Source organism: Carassius auratus, chromosome 3, assembly GCF_003368295.1.
Source record: "Carassius auratus strain Wakin chromosome 3, ASM336829v1, whole genome shotgun sequence".
NCBI classification, from domain to species: domain Eukaryota; kingdom Metazoa; phylum Chordata; class Actinopteri; order Cypriniformes; family Cyprinidae; genus Carassius; species Carassius auratus.
Window position 1 is genome coordinate 29,110,401 of NC_039245.1, and position 27,855 is coordinate 29,138,255.

At 35.2% G+C, this 27,855-nt stretch overlaps 2 protein-coding genes across 2 annotated transcripts; both read right to left on the reverse strand.

Moving 5' to 3' along the window:
- Nucleotides 1-8,877: 8,877 nt before the first annotated feature.
- On the reverse strand, nt 8,878-15,009 carry mrm2 (mitochondrial rRNA methyltransferase 2). Its single transcript, XM_026218566.1, has 3 exons — nt 14,937-15,009; nt 14,390-14,705; nt 8,878-13,667 (listed from the first exon to the last, which is right to left on the reverse strand). The coding sequence occupies exons 2-3, from the start codon at nt 14,688-14,690 to the stop codon at nt 13,243-13,245; spliced, it is 726 nt and encodes a 241-aa protein (XP_026074351.1). The 5' UTR covers nt 14,691-14,705; nt 14,937-15,009; the 3' UTR covers nt 8,878-13,242.
- A 1,803-nt stretch (nt 15,010-16,812) lies between these two features.
- Nucleotides 16,813-27,618, reverse strand: LOC113053490 (sorting nexin-8-like). The gene is made up of 13 exons (XM_026218576.1): nt 27,508-27,618; nt 24,873-25,000; nt 24,556-24,685; nt 23,450-23,640; nt 22,803-22,923; nt 22,395-22,531; nt 22,123-22,203; nt 21,834-21,994; nt 20,680-20,809; nt 20,531-20,599; nt 19,685-19,834; nt 18,260-18,409; nt 16,813-18,125 (listed from the first exon to the last, which is right to left on the reverse strand). The coding sequence occupies exons 1-13, from the start codon at nt 27,527-27,529 to the stop codon at nt 18,036-18,038; spliced, it is 1,560 nt and encodes a 519-aa protein (XP_026074361.1). The 5' UTR covers nt 27,530-27,618; the 3' UTR covers nt 16,813-18,035.
- Nucleotides 27,619-27,855: the final 237 nt, after the last annotated feature.

A 27,855-nucleotide genomic window follows, 5' to 3' on the forward strand; every position in this document is an offset into this window, starting at 1 on the left:
GCTGAAAAGAAGTATTCATTATTTAAAATTTAAATATTTTCAAACAGTTGTGTAGATGAAGTAGCAAAACATCTAATAAATATTGCATATATGGCAATACTGCATGCATGTGGAAATGTATCACCTGTGAAATGCGTAAAACCTAATACAAATTAATAGAATCATTTCTTTGGTTTTTAGATACTCCCACGCTGAAAGTCATTATCAGTTAGTGGTTTGTTCAAAATATACACTCTGAACAGAAAAATTATACATGGGACAAGAACCATACCAAGTAACTCCTATTAAGATGAATAGGAGCTCAGGATCAGCGGATCTTGGAATTCCCTGATTACGCTTCAAAAGCCACTATGTCATGAAAGATAACTGATAAATATCCAAGTGAAATGTTTCATGAATTTAAATCTAAACCTATAACTGGAAGCTATTTTTCAGTAGCTAGATCAGTCACACTCCTTTTGTGTGTCTTTCCCGCTGTTATCCATCATGAAGGATGTGTTAGACACTTTGCCAAAAGTCTTGTCTTTGGCCTCCTGCTGGCAGCTGAATACTCACTCCTCAGGTGAGACTGCACATGTCATGAGAATGGCAGCAGCTGAGAGATTACCCAGAGATGGTGGAAGGCCTGCCGCTTTTCTGAATAGGCTGCCAGGCCATGTGAACAGCAAACGGGGGGCATCGTGGCCTCAGTGTGTGACAAACCCAGCTCAACCACTCTCCAGGACCCCCATGGACCTGACTACAGCAATGTGTCAAACCCTGCCTTCAGCATCTTTAGAAAGATTAATGACCATGTGCTCTAAAAAGACTCCCCAGCCTCAACCTGGGCTCCTTAAGCAACCCAGAGGGTTATTCAGCCAGAACTAGAAATGCTAAGTGGTTGTGCTGGACTCTGCAGGGCTTAAATTCAGTCATCATTTATAAAAAATTAAAAGCCGGCGTGAAGGTGATGAACTCTGATCTGCTTAAGTGAGATGTTAAAGAAAAGTCTTAAAAAATGTAATCATACTTGTTCACCAGAACCTCTAGGAATCTGGAACAGATCGTCGGCACTGGTACTGTTTTTTAAGTTTTGCTAAAAGAAAAAGAATACATGGGTACATTGTACATGTACTCACTGTACATCGCTATTCTTGTTATGGTGGAGCAATTGCTTGCACATTACATCTGCACTTTATTAAAAATCCGAATTTCAGATACTTATTGGTTTGATTCTTAATTGTCCATCCCACAGTAAAATGAATATGTTAAGCTATAGTAAACTTGAAGCTATATTAGTATATAAGTAAATATTTATTTGTCCATCTGACTAGTAAAATAAAAATGTGACTCTGCAATTCGATTCAAATAATTGATAACAATTTAAAATAACTAATGAACTGGCAACAAAGAATGCTGGCCTTATGAATGGCTGATTAAACCATTTACTCACCAGATTCTGGCTAAAATTTCAAGAATCATTCAAGAATGAAACTCTACTCTGTGTTATGGGAGATGCTGCTAATCTTCTTTCACTTGAACTGTTTCCATTGGCGGAACAGAGCAAAATTAGACCAAACTGACAATGTTGTTTCTGAAAATTATCTATTAATAATTACCTTATTGTTTATTGAACTCTTGTATAAAATTAATATCACATTTACAGCCAATCTATTTGTAAAAATAGCACTCTTGCCGAACACTATTTTAACACAAAAAAATTAATTGATACAGGGGCAACCCATATTTTTAATTTTGAGGACGTTTTTATTAATTGTGGTGTCATTTCTATCCTTGCATGATGCTATTTTATGCCATAATGAAAATCTTATAATGCAAATCTTACTAATCCAATTTCAGTGGTAGTATATGTACATCATATACCGAAATGTACTCGGTCATGAATGTAACCTCGGTAGAGAAAAAATTAGCTTTTCCCTGTACGCAGTACTCATTCCTTATCTCAGGGAACCGAGGTTACGTTTGTAACCGAGTTTCCTTTCGATACTTCATTCATACTGCGTATGGGGGAACAAATTCAACCTTAAAAAGACTTATCTTGGACACCTTGTTGTCCAGGGGATAAGTGAGAGGGCCGGAGCTGTCCGAACCCTTTATGCTCCACTGCTAAGAGGAAGCTAGCTCCCTGGAGGCATCATGATGGAGTCTGATAGAGACCGTCGGTATCATACCGAAAGGACCCAAGCATGCAAGGTCGGAATGTCCAGGTTATAGAATCTGACAAAAGTGGACGGCGAGGACTAGCCGTCCGCCACACAGATGTGGGGTCGAGAGCACTTTAGGGACGTAACCATGCCTGGGTTTTAAAATGACCTTCAAGTCATTGGGCCCAAACTCAAGGCACACAGGGCTCACCTAGAGGGCATGCATATCGCCAACACGCTTAACCGATGCTAGAGCAAGTAGCAGAAAAGTTTTGAGCGTAAGGGGCCGAAGGTCAGCTGACCGCAGCGGCTCGAAGCGAGGTCTTTTGAGTGCTCCAAGGACCGTGTGAAGGTCCCAAGTGGGAACAGTGAGACGATGCAGGGGGTTCAACTGCCTAGAACTTCTCAGGAAATGCACAATGAGGCTTTTTCGACCCATTGATTGGCCAGCGATAGCATAAGATGCTGCGATGGCTGCTACGTACACCTTGAGTGTGGAAGGGGTGAGACCCTTGTTTAGATGCTCTTGGAGAAATGACAGTATCAGAGACACATCACACTCAACAGCGTCTTCGTTTCGTGCTGAGCACCAGTCAACGAAGGCTGACCATTTCTGGGTGTAGAGGCGTCTTGTAGACGGGGCTGTCACATGAGCAATAGTGTGGAACACATCCCTGTGGAGGCTTAAAGACTCGCAACGGGGGACCATAGGTGCAGAGCCCAGAGTTTTTGCTGTGGATGCCAGATTGTCCTGTTCGCCTGAGAGTGGAGGTCCCTCCTCAGGACATGAATAGCTCCGAGGACCAAACTTGGCTCATCTAGAGTGCGACCACCAGGAGGAATCTGTGTTTGTCTTCCCTGACTTGTCATCAGGGGAAAAGTGTAAAGAAGGAGGCTGGGCCAGTTGTGGATGCATCTGTTGAGAGCACCGTCCTTCGTCCTTGCCCATTTTGCCGGGCTTTGGCGCACTGCAGCTGCGCAGCGCTGTCATTAGTTTAAAAAGTTTTAAACCAATTAAACCAATGGCAATGCAGTTGCACTGCATTATTGAAAAAAAGCTTCAGTAGCGAGGAAAACGCAGTATGAGTGAAGTATCTAAAGAGAACAGAACTACATATTTTTTATTAACATTACTAACAAATACTACCAAACTAAATTTAAATCATCCTTGTTTTTACAGGACTTTTTTACTTTGACAACACACAGTTCAAAGATTATGTATTAGATAAATATGCAAATATTATATCAAAGTCTGAGATGCATAGCACATAAGAAGCTCAGACATTGAAAACAAAAAAACTAATCTGATCTCTCCCTAAACTTATGCACTCTGGCTTTATCTTTGCCAACAACATAAACAATGTAGGCAACTTTATGATAGTTTGGTTACTAAAAACATTTCATTCTTATCTTTACCAAGACTCTGGATAATTTTGTCTTGCTTGACAGGTTATAGATAAAATAAAGACATCCCAGAATTACACTGTGTACCATCTGTCAGTCTCCTGCTATTGTGTCCTCATTTCTAACTTCTAATTTAGCTGTTGTCCACCTAGAGACCATGTTTGCTGATCCCATGCACCAGTCCACACCTGTCCCACGCAAAGGTTAATTAAATGATAGGAGTATTGGTCCATTGTGGAGGATCCCAAATTTTGTGAGCTGTCAAACAACCAACATATTAAAAATGGAGCATCTACAGAGCATTTGGAACTGAATCTTGTTTAACCAATAGAAATTATGTCATTTGGTTGATGCTACAACTGGCCTAGAATGCGAAACAATTATTGTGTTGATATGACATGATAAGTGCAATGGATTTTGTTTTCCCTTTATATTTAGCTTAATTCAAGGAGGTCTATAATACCTTGAGCTACCAATTCCTATGGTGTTACAGCATCCCACTATCCAGCTCATGTTAACCAGCTAACCCCTGGTCCTTTAGTGCTATCAGGCTGTGATATGTTGCAGGACCACATGGTTAATGGTCTTGGAACAACATTCCTATGAACCGATCAGATTATAGGTATAGTATGTTTGGTATCTGTCTGAAACATCTTTGCCAACCAATAATTTCCCTTTTTCTTTTTCTTCTTTTCTCCTCAGATAAAATGTCTAGTTATTTGTTTGTTTGTTTGTTTTGTTGTTGTTTTGTTTTTCATTTAATATGTTGCATTGATATGTTATGTGTCCTCCTCCTTTGCCCCTGCATCACAAGTTTGTTTAGATTTTATCTGTCATTTATTGGCGAAGTTAAATGAAATTGATTATACAACAATAATAAGAAGAAGAAGAAATCACTGTGGAATTACATTTCTTTCTTTTTTTCTTTTTCTTTTTTTTTTTTTTTGATTTGTCCAAATGTTAGAAGTCAAAGCTGTTTCTCACATAAAAGAGACTGATGGATTTTTTCACATGAAATTAATTAAAGGTTTTTGCATGTTTATATACTCTATATAATACATAATTAAGCCACTGAATTGTGATAGAGGTCATAGAGTCTTTGAAATCACATATGTTCTGAAAGAGATTAGATCCAGACACACACTTGATTATTTTGGACGTGTGCAGTTAGGAATAAGCATTAATGCCTGCTGCACATTTGCAGTCTTGGGAGCCAGGAGCTTCATCAGAAAAACCTCTATGCAATTTACAGGCTCTCCATGGCAGAAACCTATTTGAACGTAACTCGAGCAACCTATGAAGCAATGTGAAGCAATGAATATTCAGGCTCATGCTCCACTTCCCATTCTTTCTGGCGGGAGAAGGCCTTATAGCTCTGAGTTTGCAAAGCCACTCATTACTAGTGTTGCGTAGCCAGACTTATGGCTGCACACTTAGACAGGAAGAGACTGTCTAAACAACATTTAAAGTGAACAACTACAGTTAGCTTAGCTTTTATCTGTCGCTTAGGGGGAAACGTTAACTGATATTATATTATATTATATTATATTATATTATATTATATTATATTATATTATATTATATTATATTATATTATATTATATTATATTATATTATATTATATTATATTATATTATATAGTAGAGCATTATGGAAAAAGAAAACAAATTCTACAGGAAATACGTAGCAGTTTATGACTTTTTGATCTGATTTTTATTATGAAAAACCAATCATATATAATATCATATATTAGAATATAATAGAATATAATAGAATTAATGATTCAGTGACTCACTCATTAAGACATAAAGCCACGTTTCATACCTGAATGAACTGGAGTTTTTTAATAAATAATATCAATGACTAATAAAGATAGTCCCTTGTCATCACATACAAGCGTAATGATTTAACCTGCAGAAAGTGTCACAAAAACTGTGACTAATCAACAGAAAGCTTGTCCGATTTTAGTAAACACTGCTGATGGGAATGAATTTTTCACAGCGAACTCCTTCATACATCCAAAACATCAATTTAAATTTGAAAACTTATCTACAGAGAGAGGGGGATGCATCAAAGTGAAGGATAGAGTGACTGAGTGGTAGAGCAGAAGCCCTGCAAAGAAAGCACTTAGCTCTAGATTACAGCAGAAATGGATAAAGCTCAGTGATCTCACTTTGCATGCCAACATCTTTGAAGATCAAGACAAAAGTGGTGCACACAATGGCAAACTCTTAATATAACAGTCGGTGAATCTGAAGTCCAGTATGACTGTCTGTAAATCTATGAAAGCCGGTAAGGATATCCGAATGTAGATAAAAGCACTGAAACATCTCAATAAATGTCCTTCAGGCTTCAAGCATCAAATCAAACTAAACAAAAAGCTCAAAGTTATGTGTCAAAATGTGCTTAACCTAACATTTTCTGCAAAAAGAGGATTTTAGGTGGCTTAAACATCATTAGCACTTAAGCACTATAATGCCGTTAGAGAGCATATAACTCCAAAATATATAAATAGTGGAAAGATGATATCCATATTGTACATGTAAACATACTGTAATTGCTACTTGTTTAAAAGTTTGGGATTGGAGGTTTTTTTTTTAATGTTTTTGAAAGAAGTCCATTATGATCCCAAAGGCTACGTTTATTTAATCAAAAATACAGTGAAAAATAATAATAAGTAATTATTCCAGAATATAATAAGAATGTAACTGTGTTCTGACACAGAGTCAGCGGCAACACCAGATCTTTCAGCTCCTCCCACGCGTTCACAATCACCTGAATACTGATGCACTCTACCTGTCAACACCATTCAAGCCCGCTATAAAGCCAGCATCACATCCCTTCCTCAGTGTCTGGTCTTGTTTTTCACATGCATGCATCAACTTCCCTGGCTCCTTACCTGATCTACTTAGCTATTCATCTTCAGTCGTCTGCTCAGCTCTCTGGGTCCATCACTACTTGTGTGATGATTCAGCTAAATCCAGGCTCTGAACTCTACAAGAATATCCATAGCTGTGATCATTGATTTCTCCTCTTCTAAAGGCTCATTTCATAAACTCTGTTGAACTGTACTTGAACTGTTTTGCTGACATGCTCCTACTAAATATAAAAAAAACTAATTTATTATTTTTATGCAAAACTGAAGTGTCACATGATCATTCAGAAATCATTCTAATATGCTGATTTGCTGTTCAAGAAAAAAAAAATTGCTCAAGGTGTTGTGCTGCTTAACATTTTTATGGAAATGCTGTTCAAGATTCTTCGAAAGAACAGAATTTATTTGAAATCTAAATCTTTATCTTTCCTGTCACATTTGATTACCACAGCCTTGTTAAATAAACTTCTGAACTCTAGTATATACTGTTGTATAAAAGCAATAACATCCTGTTGTACTCAATATCAACACAGCTGCAACTACCTGCAGTCAACCCATGCTTATATTGAATGTAACTGTGCTCTTGCCTCATGAGATATTGCTTAAATGTGTCCCAAAGGCTTTCGAACTTGTCATTCAATCGTTCCAAATCCTGTGAAAATAATTTGTTTGATTCATTTTCCCATTCAATAGGCCTTCATGACAGACCTGCGAGAAGAAAACTCTCTGAGAAAACATTCTAATCTCTTTCCTCCAGACCCACAGAAAACAGATTTGTGTTCGTTCAGCACTGGAAGGTGCAAGTATCTGTTCATATCGGAGGGGTTCGTTGTCAGCCTCTGCAGCTTTAAACTCAATATAGACAGAAGCATTGCACAGCCGCTGAAAATATCTAAGCTGGCGCTCCATCAAATGTTATTAAGCATATCTTTATTTGCATATCGCCAAACAAATCAGGTTTTCAGCGAGTTAACTTTATTTCCGCTGGGTTTGTTTGCGTTCTTTGCCAGAAGCCATAAGATTAAAAAGCTGATCTTGTATTCTCGTAATTACATTTTAGGAAGTATAGTCTCTGCGTATAATTTATTTTCCTTAATTGACTGATATTTACATACAAGCCACCAGCTGTCCTAACAACAGTAAATTGACCTGACAGTGCACCATCCCCCTGGAACACTCTTGGAACGGATTCATTTAATATCGAAGTGTGCATTCTCACCTGTGTGAAACAGAACAGCAAGTGCCGGGGATCTGCTTGATTAAATACAAATACATTGTATTGCCATGGGAGTAGTATCAAATGTTATCAAAACACTAAAGAAGGAAATTAGTTGAGGAAAAACGGTCTTTAACTCTTCTTATGGTTATTACAATCGCCCCAAAATGAGAGACAAACTGTATATCATTGAGTCATTCTCAAATTTGTTGGAATAACAATAGCCTGTTTCTCTAAATTCATAAATACATGCAAGTTCTGTTATATGGTTTACAAATTACATTGCATGGCTTATTCAGACTTCAAAATCTCTCATTTGTTGCTCTAATCTGATTGCAACAAGGGTATTTACTATGTTAATTCAAAGGTTTGTTATTCATGCAAAATGTGTTACCCGGGGCAGTGTGTTAATTGAATAAAAGTGTAGACACATTATACATTTTAGTCAATGCTGCTGGTAATTCATTGTTGTGGTTCCCATTGACTTCCATTGTACGGATGAATTCAGTGGGTACCAAAACAGATAGGTTACCAAAATTCTTTAAATTATTTTCTTTGGTGTTCAGTCATACAGGATTGAATTGAGAAGAAGGTGACTGAATGATCGCAAAATTTTCATTTTTGGGTGGACTACCTCTTTAATAATCCTCAGTTTCTAAATTATGAGTGCGAATTTGAATTATGGATGCTGAATTCCGATTTATTATTTAGAGATGGTAAGAAATAGAAAAGAACAGTAATTCAATAAAATTCACTATACCACACGACATAGGAATATCATTTGTGCAGTAATTATATAACTTTAAATAATTATGCATATTTATTACCTAATTCAGATAATATTTTTTTTTCTCAACAACCTTAATTAGACATATTTCACTGAATTATATATTATATTCAATATTGACAAATTAATTGTTTGTCCTACGGCACCACTAAATGTTCACCATAGTATTTTTGAAACCATTTGACCAAAATAAACATTTATATCAGATTTTTTTTATGTTGATTATGTAATATTTAGCTTGAGACACACAAATATAGTAGTTTTTCCTCAATCAATTTTATTTCTCCAACCTAAGGTCAAAACAATTAACAGTCAACCCAATATTTATTTAATAGGAAATACTGACATCAGTAAAATGGAATTGTTATCCATTGGTTATACACAAACATTCTTAAAAATAAAGATTCTAAAAAGAGCTTTTGACAGTGATGCCATAGAGTTCCTCAAAGAGCATTACAGTGAACAATTCTTAAAAAAAACTACCATTTCTTTCTTAGTGTGAAGAAGCTGTAAAGAACCCTTTTCCACTAAAGATCATTTTGTGCAACGGAAAGGTTCTATGAATGTTAAATATTCTTCTTGAAACCAAAGACGCAAATAAAGAAGCTTTATTTTAAGAGTAAAGGATGTCATGGGAATCTGTGTTGCATACTGCAAACAAGCAAATATACATAAGTCAACTTCAAAAAGCCCATAAACACGTTCCTGCCACTGAATATACATATATTTATTAAATCTCCACATCACACGTTTTTCAGATGCATCTAAGAAAAAATTATGTGAATGTTGAATCTTGACACCCGTATACAGTATCAGGCCTCTGCTATTGCTTGAAGAAGAATTACTTTGTCAAAAGGTTTGCACATCACAGACGATGATCCTTGTCTTTGTTGACATTGACTGACCAATGGCATTCCCCTTTCCTCTCTTCCAAATTTTTTTTATTTTTTATACTGAAGTAACAGTATCTGTTGACGTTGAGCTGAACCCTCTGTCCTCTCACCATATCCTTCTGTGTTACCTTTTGGCCAGCATGAGCCTTGAGCTGGAAATTGATGTGAAGTGTGCCAATAACTCTTTAATTTGTATTCAATTAATGATCATTAGCATCCTGTTTAGGAGAGTTATGAACAGGCTAAATGGTAGTAAATGTAGTAATAGCATATAGGCTTAAAATTTTAAAGAGTATTGAAAAATTCATCTTTTGCAGGATAATGTAAAATTGGCTGAAGAAATACTGGACTAATAAGCATTCTATCAAAAGTCTATTCATTTTTGTAATTAATATTTCAAGTTTTTTGTACTGTTAAGCAATCATAAATATAATATCTGCTCTGGAATTTAATTTAGCAAAACGGAATAAGATAAATTATCAACAAATTTGCAAACCCATAATATTCTATAGTTTATAGTTTTTAGAAAGAAATTAATACTTTTTAAGAAAGGATTTTCAATGTTTCAATAAATACATAAATGCTGTTTCCACAAAAGTATTAAGCAGCACAACTGTTTTCATAATAATACAAGTTCCCTAACTGAGCACAAAAACAGCATATTAGAATACTTTCTGAAAGATCAAGTTTATTGTATAATTATGTTTGGCAATATTCCAGTTGATTCAACTTTGGCAATCATAAGAGACCTGAAACATTGATATCAACCCCAAACTTTTAAACAGTTGTGTATAAATGTATTTATGTTAATATTTTTAATCCACATCCCTACAGAGAGTAACAAGACTGTGAACAGCATTTGTCCAGCCAAAACATTTCAGGTTCCTTTATATTCTTCAGTGTATTATGTGTAGTAGCCTCTTCAATTCAATTCAAACTCCCGAGGCTTAAATGGGCATTGCTGAAATGATTGGAAATTAAGTGTTCTTCTACCATGCTCCATGAAATAGAAAATCATTTATTAAATATAATGAAATATAAATGGAAATTTCTGTTCCTGGAAGTATTACTAATGCTGTGCATTTAATAATATGTTAACGGGCAATTCATATTTAACAAAAGTTACATGAATTGCTTTGAATTTGATTTATTTACAACTTAATTCTACATCCTTAAATTTGAATTACAAAATGCTACGTAAATACAAACTCAAATGGAAATGCACAAATGTAAAATGCATGTTCAATGAATTCTTAATGGTGCACAAACTTAAAAGCTTAAAAAGTTTTTTGCTATCCAACTCTAAATTGAAGTCTGTCAAAATGTTAGACGGCACATTATTAAACTGAACTGGAGTGCCTGATCTCTGACCTTAAAGAAAATTGAGATTCCAGGTAACCAGAAGGATGTGGGTTAACAGCAACGCACCTTAAAGAAAGAATAAAAGAGAGGGAAAAACTTCTCAAATCAAGCCGATAACTTTGGGGGCCAAAAAAGATATTATAAATGTAGCTTGATCACTTGTATTTCCATTTCACTCAGTGTGGCTGAACCCCTGCAGACACTAGTCTCCACTTTTATAACCGTTAAAAGGCATATAAAATTAAGCTCTCAAATAAATTCCTTAATCTTCCATAATGAATTCTCCAGGCTCTCTTGACATGTCACAGACGCAGGAGTGGATTGTCCCTCAAGCCTACGCCTTTGATATACGTCAGTGTGTTCAAAAACCACAGCATTCAAATTGACCGAAGCGGCGCACATTAAACATGTTGCTGACACAGGAGCTCAGATTAAAAAGTGAGGTTGCAAGAATTTCCATACTGTAGCTCAGTCGAATATGAAAGCGTCAGATCTGCAGGCAGAATTAATTTAGGTATGTCTCTCAGTTGAAGATTCCCTGAGCTTGAGATTAGAGCAATAAAGAGTCGAACCTGACATTCTTTTTCTAGTGCTTTCAAAGCAGCCTAGTACAGTTTGAGCTACTTAAAGTTTGAGTTCTCCTCATTATTGGCAAGCTGTGTATAACCATAATATTCTCACTTTAGTGATGAATATACTCTGATCTAACCTCTATGAATCATTAAACTCTATTTTATTACCTTTAATGTTTCTATTCCGCATATGAGGGTTAGGTCTAAACTCTCCATGCAGCTCAAGCTGGATGTCATTCACAGCTGGACTGTAGAAAGTGAGTGTCTGAGATAATAATAATGTGTCAGGCTAATATCTGCTAGACTGCTTTGCTACAGGGACAAAGGATTCTCATTAGTCTTACCGTCTATAAGACACTTATCCATCCTCTCTACAGCTCCTCAGCTTGTAATGAGAGAATGATTTTATCAGCTAGAAAAACAGATTTTCGGTATTGTGCAAACAATTTAGCTTTCCGGCTAGTGTTGTCAAATAAGCCACACTTCGAGGGTTTACTAAAATGCACATGACAATGCTGGATTTTTAACTCCTTAGCACTCGACTCTCAAATGGACTGGAAAGAAATGTTCCAAGTAACAGCCGGTCCACGCTGTCTCTTCACACTGCTGGGGTGTGTGAGTGAGAATCCAAGTCCAAGTACTAGTCTTCTGCTTTCACGCTGGCAACTCAAGAGCACCATCTTCTGACGAGCTGGATGTCTCCCAATCCAGTGTTTCCTGCACTTTTTTAGGTGGTGGAACTCTTCGAGTAAAAACAAAAAACCCAACATCCCAAACTCATTAGGATAGTGAAGCAGAGCGCCGAGGCCCATTAGCTGCCTTAATGACTGAAATTATTTTAAAATAATACAAATTAAGCTTTAAAATGAGCTTGTTTCTTAAAACGTTAGTCCACACAAAAATGAAAATCATTTACCCTCAGGTCATTCCCAACCTGTATGCATATCTTTTTTTTTTTCTTCCTGCTCAACACAGAAGAACATATTTTGTAGAATGTTGGTGGTCATAGAACTCCTATTGACTTCCATTGTATTTTTTTTTGTGCATGCCGTTCCTGGAGGGATGGTGTCCTGCAGAGTTTAATTCCAACCCTGATTTAACACACCTGAACCCAAACAGCTTTTTATAGGAGACAGCTTAACGTAATGAATCAACAGCCTATCGGCTAATTTACAACATGATTTACACTAAACAATACTCTTAGATTGAACTATTTTATAGAGTTTACGCCAAAAAAAAAATGTTATGTCACTGACTTTTTGCAACAGGTGGGATGGATGGATGGCCGGCCATATTTATAAAATATTAGGATGTTAAATATTTACATTCTTTAAAGAAAAAAAAATAAGCCGCTACCCTGACTAAGGTCTATCGAAGTGAGAGGACACAAACTTAAATTATTATTGTTACAATCTTTTAGTCCATTATTATGAGTTGGCGCTTTTATATTAATTATAATTATTGTATTTTATAATTTATTTAGCTTCTTATTTTTTGATTAGCCCAAAAACCTCACTTGGAATTCTTCATAGACCAATATTTGTGAGCCACTGATCTAATCGATAAAATCATATTTCTCCTTTACTTATTATACTCTGTGCATTTGTAGGGATTTAATTATTAACAGAAGGAAACAAAAAAAAGTATAATTATGTAAATTACTAAAAAAAATTTTTAGATGCATGCCCATCATGTCTTTGTAAAATGATTTGAAATAAAAATAAACACTGCTAGGCCGTCCTGATAGACTGAAAATAATATGCAAATCAGACTCAACAATGATATATTTAACACCTGAATCAAAATTATTCTGCTTTAGCATTTATATCCAAGGTCTGTATTGAGTTTCTGAATCTAGCTGCAAACAGGTTTTTTATTATTATTTATTTTTAATACATAATAAGAACAAAACAATTTTATTTTCTATTTTCTATATGTAAAATATAATATATATGTAAAAAAAATCCTTTTCATGAAAAAGACCTCATCCTATCTCATTTTGAACATCCTCGCCAGAAAGAAAAGCTCTGCCGACTCCTTCCTGCTTGCTCTTGGTTTCACAGTTCTTACATCTTGAAACATTGAGGAAAGCCTCTGCTGGAGCTTATGGGCCAAAGCTCCATCCCAGTATTTGCAAATCAAAGAGCCTCCGGGGCGCAAAACCTTGTCAGCTAAGTCCAACACTGATAGACACATGGTGACCAATCTTTCATGATCCAGTTCCCTGAGCCCGCTGGCATTGGGGGCCATGTCACTGAGGATGACATCTGCTCGAGCTTCAGGGAGGAGCCTCTCCAGCGCCATGTGAGTTGAGGCCTCAGTGATGTCATGATTGGACAGCAACTGAGCTCCATCCAAAGGGGCGATGCGTAGTATGTCTATTCCTATTACACTTCCTTTAGGAAGATCCGCACCTGGAAAGAACAAAGGTATGTTGTTCATCATATCCTCATCAGCTATCTAATCTATCTATCTAAATCTTAAAAAGTGGACGCTCATATGCTTGATATTAGTTCCGTTGACATTATAAATGCTTGAATTACTTCAAAAGAATGATCAGTTTTATTATTATTATTATGGTGGATTAAAAAAAACACAAGTATATAGGATGCATGTAATTTATAAAACAAATGCTTATATATATATATATATATAAGTTCCTCCACTAAAAATTATCATACTTACAAGTGTGGCAGTTGATGATGACTTTACTATTACTCTAAAATTGTAAACAATACACACAGACTATAATGATAAAGTAGGTGTATTTGAAAGGTTTGACTGATAACGTGTGCATACTACAGCATTCAAAAATAAGTAGGTTTTTTTTATGTTTTGAAAACTTATGCTTAAAAGGCTGTATTTATTTGATCAAAAACTAAAGTAAAACAGGAATACTGTTATTTAAAATATCTGAATATATTTTATATATATATCCTAATTTTAAAACAGCATTTATTTCTACATATAATTGTCTTTACTTTCACTTTGGATCAACTGAATGCATTCTTGCTGAACAAAAAATAATAATAATTTCTTTTAAAACAAACAAAACCTTTTAGCTGTAGTGTATGTATCTTATGATGACATGCATAGATTTCATGATGTGATGCATTCAGCTCAGCAGCTCACTTACTTTCTCCTGTTGAGTTGACTCTCTGGACTGCAACTTGACTCCATGCACCAGGAGCAGCACCACAATCTATGACACTCAAACCAGGTTTGAGAAGTCTGTATTTGTCATCTATCTCGATCAGTTTAAAAGCACTTCTACAGCGGTAATTCTGCGCGTGAGCAGCTTTAACGAAAGGGTCATTGATCTGCCGGACCAGCCATCTCTGATCGGCAGCACTCTTCCCCTTCATGTGCAGAGGCGTCTTCTTTAGGGAGACCGCTGACACGTGAATGCACGATCTTTGGATACATTTCCACATCATTTACAAGCAAGTGATCTGCAGAGATAACATTTAGAATTTATGTGAATGAAAACAGGGAGGCACATGGGCGTCTATGGTGTCCTCCTGTCCTCGTGATATCAAAGATGTGGGCGCTCTGACTGAGTCTTTCTAATAATTAAACTATTCGCACTTTCGTGCTTTATTTGTTTGTGTGATATATTATAATTATTTAGATTAAATGCATGTATATATCAGTAAGTTATCGTTATATACGGTTATACTTGCATTTTTATTAAATGATTGCTTTCAGTATCCGTCGAGAATATTTGACAGACGTACACTCCGAATTATGAATCAATGACTCGTTCTTTTGAGTCGGATCTTTTCAATGATTTACATGAGGCGGAATGAGGAATAATAATAGCCTTTTAGTACTCGTAAAACAAAAAATGTTACATATACAGCGTACTTGTAATATCTTTACCGTTTGGCTACAACATACAAAAAAATTAAAATAAAATAGTTTTAGTTAGTTGTGTTCGAAAGAACCGACTCACCAAAATGAGTCACTTTTCCCATCGAGATCATTTCACTGTTGCACAGTGCACACGTGGGTAGGTGGAGACATAGCCAGCTCTGGTTGAGTTCATATTTTCGCAGATCTGTAAATCATGTGTTGCATTTGGATAAATAACATTCTGTATAACATGTCAGACACGACCATTTTTTTTTGTATTATTTATACAAAAAATTGTGAGCATATAATCTTCTTATAATGAATAATTATCATCTTTGCACTGCATGTGAAACTGACCCTGACTGGTTTTACTATAATTCACCAAAAATCATAGAAGCCATTGCATCAAAATAATATTATTAAAAGTTTATGAATTAAAAACAACAACAACAACTCACAAACGTAAAATAAAAATTAGAACACATGATGAATAAAAAATTATAAAACAGATATTTGGTTATTTTATGTTTGTGCTCTTGGAGGCTACTTTTTTAGTTTTGTTTTGTCATGTTTTTATGGGGTGTTTTGAAAGTGCTGTAAAACACTTCCAGGGACAAGAAAATTGGACGTTTGGCCACCTTTTGGTTAATGTCATTGTCTTACAGTTCTGATATTGTGTGTGTGTTTGATTTTTTTCTTACACAAATGTACATTACCATGTTTTATATTTCAGTTTTAAAAAAAAGCTATATTCTTCCACTATCTCTTCACTTTATTGAAGCTAGAGATCAAAGTTAAACAATTTGAACCTTGTCATGCTGAGAATGTTTTTTTATTATTTACTTGTCTGTAGAACTTAACTGTGGTGTCAGCGATTGGCCGTGTTCAATCTTCCCTGCTTTTATTGGTTTTCCAGCTAAAACAAAATGCCATTTTATGTGACAGGGATGTTCTAGAGGAAAGTGGCCTCACGGTTGACACTCTCCACAAGATTGGAAATATCACATTTGAGTTTATTGGTCAAACAGAACTGCTGGATGTCCACATTTTTAGAGCTGACACCTATAAAGGAGAGCCAACCGAATCAGATTGTAATACAGCGCCACATCACTTAATGATCCAGTTTTGTGAGACACATACTGAGACAGAAGGTCTAATAACGTGCCACTGAAGAGGTTTGTTTTCTTTTTCAGATATGAGGCCACTGTGGTTTGACAGAGATAAAATACCGTTCAGCCAGATGTAGGCAGATGATGTCCTGTGGTTACCATTGATGCTTCTGAAAAAAAATAAGTTCTTGGGATATTTTAAATTCCATGGTCACTATGTGATAGTGAAGCATAAACTGGAGGAAGTAGAGGATGTCTGATTGGGGTTTGAATACCACTGATGAACATTTGCCACTGTATCAGTGGAAATTATTCAAATCTATGGTTTTGTGGATATGGTCATTCTACGTAAAATCACCCGATGTCAAATGCTGTATTTTAATTTAATAAATGTACAGCATTTTCAATAAGAACTTTTTCTATCTATCTATCTATCTATCTATCTATCTATCTATCTATCTATCTATCTATCTATCTATCTATCTATCTATCTATCGCCTTACTACGGTAAATGTCATAGGAAAAACCTCTTTCTCAAACCATTTGCCCTCTGTTCCAGCAGGTGGCAGAATTGAATATGTATTGAAGTACGATAAAAGTTTCCATTTCTTTAATGCTTTCCTTGGTTAAAACATAAAATCAAACATTGGAAGACAATTGAAAATAAACTCTGCTAAAGTGTTTTACTAAATATTAAACAATTAAGATGCAATTATGCATAATGCATGCATTATCAACCAACAGCATTTTTTTACAGACATATTTCGAAGTATAGTTAATAGGATAGTTTAATAGCAACCTAAAAATCTCAGAACAATAATTTATTGAATAAAAACAAGTTTTTGGCATTCAGAGCAGCTAATAACTAATTACTTCAGTAAGACAACTAGTTTGAAAGTGTTCACTTGTATACACTACTGTCATTTGAATGCCTCACAGTGATGCTCAGCAAGGAAGCAAGAATATGCTGATTTCCTGCTCAAGAGACATTTCTTGTCAGTGTTGGAAATGACTGTGCTGATTAATATTTCTGTGGAAATCAAGATATGATGAGTACAAAAGAACAGCTTTAAATAGAAATCTTTCTTAACACTATAAATGTCTTCACCATGACTTTTAGTAATTTCACGCTAAATAAAAGTAATAATTTTTTTTTTTTTCAAAAATAAAATCTTACTAACTCCAGACTTTTGGATGGTAGTGTAAATATTACTTACAAATAAAAATGAAATGTGACAACAAAACAAAGCTGCGAGAAGTACAAGTCTGAAGATACAAAATAGATAACATACAATCAGACTGGCAGAATAATATGCCTTTGAATCAAATAACATCATTTCTGCATATTTCCCATGAAGTGTATCCAACTAACCACCGCTCCGGCTCACTTGCTATTAGCTTAGCTCATTTCTTTTTATTGCACTAAAATAGAAGATACAGGTCAACTTTCATGTGTTAACCCTTTTTACAATATAAAATTTCTTTTTCAGATTAGTTTACGTTTTAAAACAATAACATTATCTTTGCATACATGTAGATTAAACATCAATACAGTGTTATAGCATCTTGTTGCATTTCTTAAAATTATTCTCGACAACATTAGCTCTTTATTTTAGGTGTCAGTTTGTTCAAACTGTAGGAAATCAAGTTGCCTTTTCAACTCAGACTGACAGATTTTAAGAACTGCCACATAACACATTTACACAGAACCAGTTCCCCATAATTCTTTGCGAGAAAGCATACTGATTGTCTGTAGTTCCTGATTAGATCCTGCGATTCGAAACAGGCCTGGAGTTCATGAAATCACAGAAGGGAGGCTTATTTTGGGCTGAGAGGCGGAGACTGTCCGTTACCGTCCCCAAAAAGACTTTTAAGTTTGGAATGAAGATCTTGCCACACCTCACCCATCTAGAACAGAGCAAAATAAGATGCAACAGCAAATATAAGAAGGCTTTGTTAGTGTCAAAGTAATAAAAACCAAACTCACATTAAAATGAATAGCTTTAATGCAGAGATACTAGATCAGCTTAAGATAGGTGTACCTCTTTATGTCCCAGCACCTGTGAGTCTACAAGTGCCCCCAGGATGTGAGACGTAATGGGCAGGTAAGTAAATATGAGCTGGCTCTCCTGGTGCAGGCAGAACAGGGAGAAGTAGTTGCGCAGCTCCATGGTCTGAATGGCGTTTTCTTGCTGCCGTGAGTCAGAGATCAGAGTGAGGTCACGGTACAGTCAGATCTTCCCACCCTAACCTCAGTCATCATCATTATCATCATCACGATGAGCCACCCAGCAGTTAAAAACCACTTGGTCATGACATGCTATTTGAAGGTTAGACGGATATTGTATGTGACTGACGTGATTTGGCATTGCATCAGTATCAATCAAGCATGTTTCTCTTGTTCTCCACCTGGCTGGGGCTTTTATTAAATGTTTTCTTAGATGATCAATTAAATTAATGTGCAAAATGGCTGCTCAAATGACCAATTAAATGCTTATCAACAAGTTTGGTCAGTAAACAACAAAACCAAATTAAAGTTTATAGACATAAAATGAAACGAGTTGCTTAGAATTACTTGGTGTCTTATAAAATATTCTCAGTGCTAGTGATGCAATGAAATCACATTAGCGCAATAAAAACACGCTAACACAAGTGTTATTAATTCCTATTTCAGTAATATTTTTCAATGTTTTTAAAATAAGTCTATTATGCTCACAAAATGTAGTAAAACAGTAATATTGTAAAATATTATAAAAAATCAAAATAACATCTATATTTTAAATGTCATTTATTCCTGTCATGGCGAAGCTGAATTTTCAGCAGTCTTCAGTTTCACATGATCCTTACATTATATTTTTGTGGGAAACAGTGATACATTTTATTGAATGGAGGGTTAAGTAAGACTACTTTTGTAACATTATAAGTCTTTACTGTCACTTTTGAACAATTTACTTCATCCATGCTGAATAAAAGTGTCAATTTCTTTCATAAACATCTTACTCAGGCATATTTTTTTAATAGTACTGTATTACCATTCAAATCTAATTCTGTAAAATATTGAATTAATTTCTTATGTCAAATCATTTTAATTTTGAAATCTATAAGAATTGTACAATGTGTGTTTTTTTTTATACTCACAAAACTTCTTTGCAGCCTCTCTAGACCCCAGTTTAAAAAACCCTGGCCCAAACACGATTTTAAAAAGAGGCCTTCAACTACGTCTCTCAAGAGGCAGAGATCCTAGTTCAGATGCCTTCGACATACCCAGAGGGATTTTGAGGATACATATCTTGCTCAAGGGCTTTGGTTTCAAGCTCCTCAGATCAATTTTGCCCAAAATTTTAAGGATGTATCAGCTCCCCTCAAGCAAGCTACTGGTCCCAACATTTCCCTCCCTCTGGAAATTCTGCCACACAAGCTGCTATAGCTCTTTTTAGTGTATGTGTGTGTGTGTGTGTGTGGCTGACCTGGACGATACGGGACTCCAGCTGTTCGACAGAAACCTGTTCTTTAGGCTGCACCGTGGCACTCAGCATTTGTCTTTTCATTACACCGTACTTCTGCAGTGCTCGTTGGTGTTCATGCAAGACCCCTTTCTCATGCCTTTCACACAAGTCCTGTATGACACCACACATACTGTACACACTCAGAAACAAATATTCTGTGCCATGGCTTGTTGCATAAGTTGTAACTTATATATACATTGAGCTTTGGTGCTCATGTGGGTAAAACAGGTTTGAATTCAGCTTGCAACATGCTGATTCTGCTATTCTCCCTTTTATTTCCTGTCCTCTCTCCATGAAAAGTAGCAAAAGGCAAATCAGCTTGAACAGTGGATGAAAAAAGCTAAATGACTACTGCTATGTTCCAAGACATCTGAAAAATTAAGAAAAAATACCTAATAAAAAAGTTTGTAATAATATATTTTATAATGTTTTTAAAATAAGTATCTCAGTAATGTTTTCAAAAGATATCTCTAATGCTCACCATGGCTGTATTTATTTGATTTAAAAAAATACAATAAAACAGTAATACTGTGAAATATTATTGCAATTTAAAATAACTGCTTTCTCGTTGAAAATATTTTAAAATGTAATTTTTAAAAATTTTCAGCATTATGATTCCAGTCTTCAGTGTCACATGATTCTCCAGAAATCATTCCAATATGCTGATTTGCTTCTTAAAAACATTTATTATTATAAATATTTACTGTATTATTATTATTATTATAAGCATTTACTGTCATATATATTTCCTCTAAATGGACAAAATAATAAAGCTGTATCTAAATTTTAAAACACATCAATACTCACCCTGTACGACTGCAGCAAGTCCAAGAACAGATTTAGTTTTTCTACCACATCATCCTCCTCTCTTCTGCCCTGTATTAAATACACAAATTAAATTCCTCTGTAGCAGCATGCAGCCAGTTCATGTGGTGTGAGTGTGGGCAGCAAAGTACCTGTTGGGCAGCTCTTTCAGACAGAAGTGAGAACTCAACAGAAAGCCCTTTGACAGAGCGTCTGAGTGCAGCCCAAGGACTCTTACAGGACGCCAGGATAGGCACAGATGACTCATCTGATCCCAAAGAACTGGAGCGGAGAGAGAGGCCAAAGCTGAAATCTATGGCATGTGGTCATAAACATCTGACAATCAGGCTTTCTCAAATTACTGGACAAATCTGGTATTTTCCACCTACTCAAACCGTTAATGTTACTGTACTGTACCATTGTGTATAAGAAATAACATACAGTTTAGTCACCATCAAAAAATAAACCCCTACAGGTGGATTTGTAGACCTGTATCACTTTGAAAGTTTTATAAATGTATTTATTTTGCCATATGGGGTGATGGGGTAGTTAAGAAAAAATAGAAGTCGAAAAAAAATATATATGTGAAAATAAATAATGTTATTCATATAATTATTTAAATCATCAACACTGCAGGTGGGTAGACATAATTAATTGTGTGTAAAAATGTGTAAAAAAAAAAAAAGTATAGTATAAAATAAATACATTTTTAAATCTTGATTTTTAAATCACATTATTTATTTATATTTCTAACCATTATGATAGTAGAAAAAAAAAACTGGTCGGCACATAGATAAACACCTACAGCTGCCTTTCTATTTTAAACATTCTGATTTCCATGTTTAGGACAGTTTTGTTATATATATATATATATATATATATATATATATATATATATATATATAAAATCCTAGAAGTCATAATTCTGTTTATTTCAAAAATGGCAAAAAACATAGAAAAACATCTCAGCTGTTTAATTATTTATTTATGCATCTAACTGTATTGGTGGGTGGGAAAAACGGTCAGCTAATAACTGTTTTTATAAATAAAATATATAATTTTAGAAATAAATATGTACATCTGCCTTTACCATATATTTTGAACATTCGTTTTTCCCCATCTTTCTACGTCTCAGACACTGTGGTACTAAACCTTTTTAAAATTATACAAATTAAGAGTGTCTATAGATTAAAATAAGAACTACTAACATTATTGTAATTAAAATAAAGTCCACTGGTTTTTAAACCACTGGTTTTAGAAAAAAAAACGTAAAGATTCAGAGTCAGTACTCAGGATGAGGTGGTACCTGAGCTCCTTCCCAAACATCAGCAGATCCGTGGCGTTCTCCTTCGAGCGCTCGGCCATCTTCTCCGCCCTGTCCCTTAACTTCTGAAAACTGTTATGGATATTTCTGATGAGCTCTCTGCTGGATGAAAATTGACTTTGGACATCTGCTGGGAGGTATTCCTGCAGGAGAAATCACAAAACAGACAAGCATTTTTAATTATTAAATGTTGCAATAAAAAAAGAATATTATGACATTTGAACATAAAGCTTGATTTTAAAATACAAAGTGAAAGAAAACTGAATCAAACCTTGGCCTGCGTTGCATATTTGCATGTCATGAACTCATCACCCAGTTTTTTGCAAGCATCTCTAAGCTTAGCTTGGACATCCTGTGAGACATAAAAATGGAAATCTGGAAGTCACAACCTATTGAATGTCTAGGAGGAATATAAAATAACAATTCTCAACTCAGAACTGGCATTTCAAATGTACTTTTAAATGCATTATTCTTCCACTACAAAAATATCATACAAAAATGAATCCTGCTTATCTAGAAACTCAAGTAGCAAAAAATCCACACCGAGCCACTGAAGGTGAGGAATGTTTTCACAAGCTCATCCTCAGAAAAGACAGGGTGTCGTGCCACAAGATTCAGAAACCTGCCAAGAGCTCGTCTCCGCCCTTCAATGAACTGCCGCTCTGACATGGAGGTCAGGACTGCAGCGGGGCCAAAGAACAGAGAAAAGATTAAACTGTTCAAGGAACAACAAAACACAGCCCTTCCATTAATAAAACACAGCAAGGAACTTTCAGGTACTCAGTTACTATTGAAGTGAATATTGCTGAAAAACAGAACAAGTTTACTTTTTTAATTATGGCAGAGCTGTTATTTTTTGTCTGGTGCATTCACAGAAAGTATTGAATGGCGCAGCACAGTCTGAGTGGGAAATGCACAAAACTATAATCTACAGGTTTGACAACACCTTACCTCCTTTCAGCACCCTTTTAGGAGGAAGTGCCGGCACGACTCTGTAAGCATATTTCTGAAGTAGAAGCTCATGGAAAACATCAAAATCATTGTATCGCCGATAAACTGATACTGTAAAACGCTGCAAAAGGGCACATACAGAAGTAGATCAACTATCAGCGATATGTTTAAATATTGCAACTGTAAATATTACAACTTGTGTTGCAATCACTCGGTAGCAACTCATCTGGATGAGACAATACTTTTTTTTATGATCATCTTTTATATTACAAAATACATGTTTTTTTATTATTACTTTTAAATATTTTTTCCCGAGGTATTTTTTTTATAATATTTTTTTTTTTTTTTTGTGCCAAATCGTTTTTTTTAAGCCCCTCATCCTTCTATAACAGCATCTTTGCAAAGTCAAGCTATTTTATCTCAACCAATCAAGGAAAAGAATTCCTCGTAATATGAACCAGACTCACTGGTTCTTGTTTACGCATTTATTTTGAGCTGTCCACATGTGAGCAAGTGATGCCATGCTAAATTTCTCCAAATACGTTCCATGAAGAATAAAGCACACCTACATCTTGGATAACTTGATGGTGGGTAAATTATTTTTTACTTTTGGGATTCACTTTAATACGGCCTCCTAAGTCACTCACCTCACTGGTGACCTGATACTCCACGTGTTTAAGAAACAATCCCTTCTTCTCGGGGATGAGATCAACTTTGATGGTGTCCTTCTTTAACAGCTCTGCCAGAGTCAAAGACAAGTTCAAAGGACTCTCCTCAACCGGCTGAATCTTCAGACTCTGAAGCTCCTTTGGCTCTCCCAGCTGAGGCTTCGGGAACTCTTAAAAAACATGGCACGTATTACAGTGACTGTACTGTATTTAAATAGGTCACTGACTAAGCATTACACATGGGTGATCACAGTATGATCATTTTAAATAATATAAAGAAGTTTGCTTTCTTTTTATCTCTGTTCCATGGGAGTCTTGTGACTGCACATAAATAACACAGCATTACAGAAAGGTCACAAGGGATGGTAAAGAAGTCAGTAAACAATGTTGAGCTGCGTGGCACGCGATGTCTTTTTCTGTGGATTTCTGTGGTTTGTGCATCAAATTTAGAAAAGAAATTCTGGAAAATGGGAGAAACTGCTTGACTCAGCAAAACATTGTCTCAGCAGATTCAACCCAGGATCTTTCCTTTTGTTTGGTGGAACGCGAAAACAAAAAGTGTTTCTTGGTCATTCCACAGAGAAATATGCATTTGGCATCCAGTTGACAGGAAACTTGGTTTTGTGTAGAGGAGAAAACAGGAAGCATCACAATTAAAGTGCACACTCAACTGTCATACTGGCAACACCTGAAATAACACAAGATGCCTGTATTGAATAGAAGCTTCAACTCTTCAGAGCTCTTATATGAATCACTGTGATGATACAAAACACTCAAACACTATTACACAACCATCCCACAACAACTGTAGACCTGAGGAATGTAAATAATGCATGCACACTGTATAAAACAGGGTGAGGACTACTTAGGATTTAAAAATGCTGATTTTTCCCTTGCTGAAATGCTGAAAAAAGTGTGCAAATCACTGTAAACTGACGGTGACACTGAAATGCAGCTTGAATTCAGTTGGGACAGCAGGCAATATAATATCACATGACATCTTGAACAAAAGACAGTTTTTATGGGGACTTAACTGGGGTTGCTTTTACAACAGTCAGCTGAGGAATAGATATCCTTATGCTTACCTTGTATGAAATTCTCCAGCAGTTTGGGACTTGGTGGTTTTCCTTGTTGAGCAAGGGCAATGAGAGCCAAGCCTTTATACAGCGAGACTTTACTAAGGAATCCATCACCACTGTTTACATGCTCGGTTATCTAAAATGTAGATGAAGATGCCTTTTAGCCTGTGCAGAATAAGCCGTGGTTCCACAAGAAAACCCAAACCATAACATTTCCATTTCCAGCCATAAATAATGTCATTAAACAAAGCATGTGGGATGTCATTCAGCTAACTACAGTCTTTCAAGCCAATAATGAGATGTAATCCTAGTGCAAGTCTCACCTGGTTTTGAACCGTACTGGAGAGATATGTTCTGCTGAGAACTCTCTGGAATACACCGATAGGAACTCGTTCATCAGTTCTGGAGCAGATGGCTTGATGTACTTCACGATAATATGAAGGGACAGATCCTACAGTCAAGAGACGTCTGTTAAGAGCTTTATGTCGGCATAAATGAATTGTCTTGGCAAAGGTGACTTGGAACATTGTGTTACTGCATTTCATAGTGAACACACTGAAATAATTTATTGTTTTTTTTTCTTTTCAAACAAGCTGATTGTCCCAACACTGATAGAATACTGTAGTTGCGCAATACGTTTGTATTTTTATTTTTTTATTATTATTTTTACTATACGTTGTATTATTAGACCATTAAAATATATAATTAATTTGTCTTTTGATACAGGTTTCTTCCCAGATAAAATGAAGGTGGCTAAAATTATTCCCCTTTTTAAATCTGGTGATAGACATAGTCTCACAAATTATAGGCCTATATCTTTGCTTTCTCAATTTTCAAAAATTCTGGAGAAGCTTTTTGTTAAAAAATGTGATTGTTTTCTTGAAAAACATTCTTTGATACATGATAATCAGTTTGGGTTTCGAAGTACCCGCTCAACAGCTATGGCTTTGATGAAAATCACAGAAGACATTACTACAGAATTGGAGAATAAAAATCACACAGTTGGAGTTTTTATTGACCTTAAAAAGGCCTTTGACACTTTTGATCATGCTATATTGATATCTAAATTACAGACATATGGAATTAGAGGTGTAGTATCAAATTGGATTATTAGTTACTTAGAAAATAGACAACAATATGTAGAGTATATAGGCCATGAATCTAAGTTGGTAACAATACAGTGTGGAGTCCCTCAAGGCTCTGTGCTGGGGCCTAAATTATTTATTTTATATATTAATGACCTCTGTGACGAATCAAAGATTTTGCGTTTTGTTCTTTTTGCGGACGATACAAATTTTTTTGTATCGGGGAAGAATTTAAACATATTAATGAAAACTATTGAACAAGAATTGGTCCTACTTCAGAAATGGTTTAACAAAAATAAACTGTTGTTAAACTTAAGTAAAACAAAATTTATGTTGTTTACAAATCAAAAATGTCCTGATAATGTTCGTTTGACTTTAAATGGAATAATTATTGAGGGAGTGTCAGAATTTAAGTTTTTAGGAGTACTCATTGATGAAAAATTTTAATGGAAGTCACACATAGCTTATGTAAGAAATAAAATTTGTAAAAACATTGCCGTTTTGAGCAAAGTAAAGTTTATGTTAAATTATAAGGCAATGAGAATCTTATATTGTTCCTTTATTTTGCCATATTTGATGTATTGTTTGGAGGTATGGGGAAACTCTTATTTTACTAATTTAATGCCCTTATTTATTTTGCAAAAAGGGCTATAAGAATAATTAATGGAGTTGCTCCAAGAGAACATACTACAGGACTGTTTCTGAGGTCAGGACTACTCAAATTGAAGGATTTGGTTTCTTTACAAACTTTATTAGTTGTTCATAAAGCAAAACACTGCCTGTTACCACATGGATTGCAAACCATTTTTACTGTAAATATTGAGACAAGTAGAAGAAATAATGATTTTAAACAACCTTTTGCTGGAAATACCCTCAAACAAATGTGTGTTTCAGTTTCTGGTGTGAAAAAATGGAATTTTCTAGAAAATGATTTAAAATGTTGTTCAAATATTCTTCAGTTTAAATATAAGTATAAACAGAAGATATTTAATTTGTACGAAGATGAATGTGAAAATCATTAAAACTATAACAACAATGATGGTTTCGTCATTGTTTTTGTTGCTGGAGTTGTCATTATTGCATTGTTGTTGTTTTTTGTTTTGTTTGTTTTTTGTTTTTGTTTTTGTTTTTATATTTGTCATGTCAGTGAGGCCATCTAATTTGTAATTTGTAATTTTCTTAATATAAGAATGGGGTAGGAGTTTATAAGATTTTTTTTCTTCATCTTACTCCTGTTCTTCTTGTCATGGAATGTATTGTTGTGTGTTTGTTGGATTGTTGTTGTGGTATTTTGTGTTGCATTACCATGAAAAGAGAAAAAATAAATGAAATGAAATGAAATGAAAATTAGTAGTAGTAGTAGTAGTAGTAGTAGTAGTAGTATTGAAGAGTTCAGAATGTTCTCAAGACGTCTGACACAAACACAATACAAATAGAAACACAACAGAACTAGATAAAAACAACATTAAATCCAAACAAATATACCATTATTGAACAGAAACACAGTTTGGGGGGGTGGGGGGGGTTATTTTATAGATTCAAAATACTTTTAAAGAGCTGTTTTTTAAAGAGCTGTTTGTATTAGTAACTATATCTGAGTTGTCAGTCTGGAAAACTTGAATTAACCGGTAATAGACAGTCACTAAACAAGTGAAACAACAAATAAAAGAAAACATGTACGCAAGACAACAACGTAAATCGCTTAACTCGCTTTAAAGTAACTCGTGTTTCCACTCTCGATTTTAAAAACACCATCAGAGAAATTTTCCAAGACAAGAAAACTAATTCGCAGACAACCGCCAGTACAAACGTTAAATAAATACATGGCATGAAACTGTGCAATATTTCAATTGCAATAATTTTTATTCCTTACCTTCATTGATGTCCGCTGCCATGGTTCAGATGTCATGTGAGTGCGATATCACCTCCATGTGATTTCCTGCAGAAAAGAGCATGTCCCACTCCTTAAAGTTGTAGTGATGAAACACACGGTAGCTGTGTGACGGCGGTGGGCGGAGCCTCGGGTGCATCAGACCCTTCGGGGTGTGGTTAGAATATAATATATTTTTCAATAAACATTCAAATATTTGTATGTATCTTTTTAATTAATTCAAGTGTAATTTATTAAGAAGAAGATAATTCACGCAGAGATGTGATCTGTTACAAAGCTAATATACATAGTCTACAATAAATCAACCTTACTAACCTCTGGAGCTATATT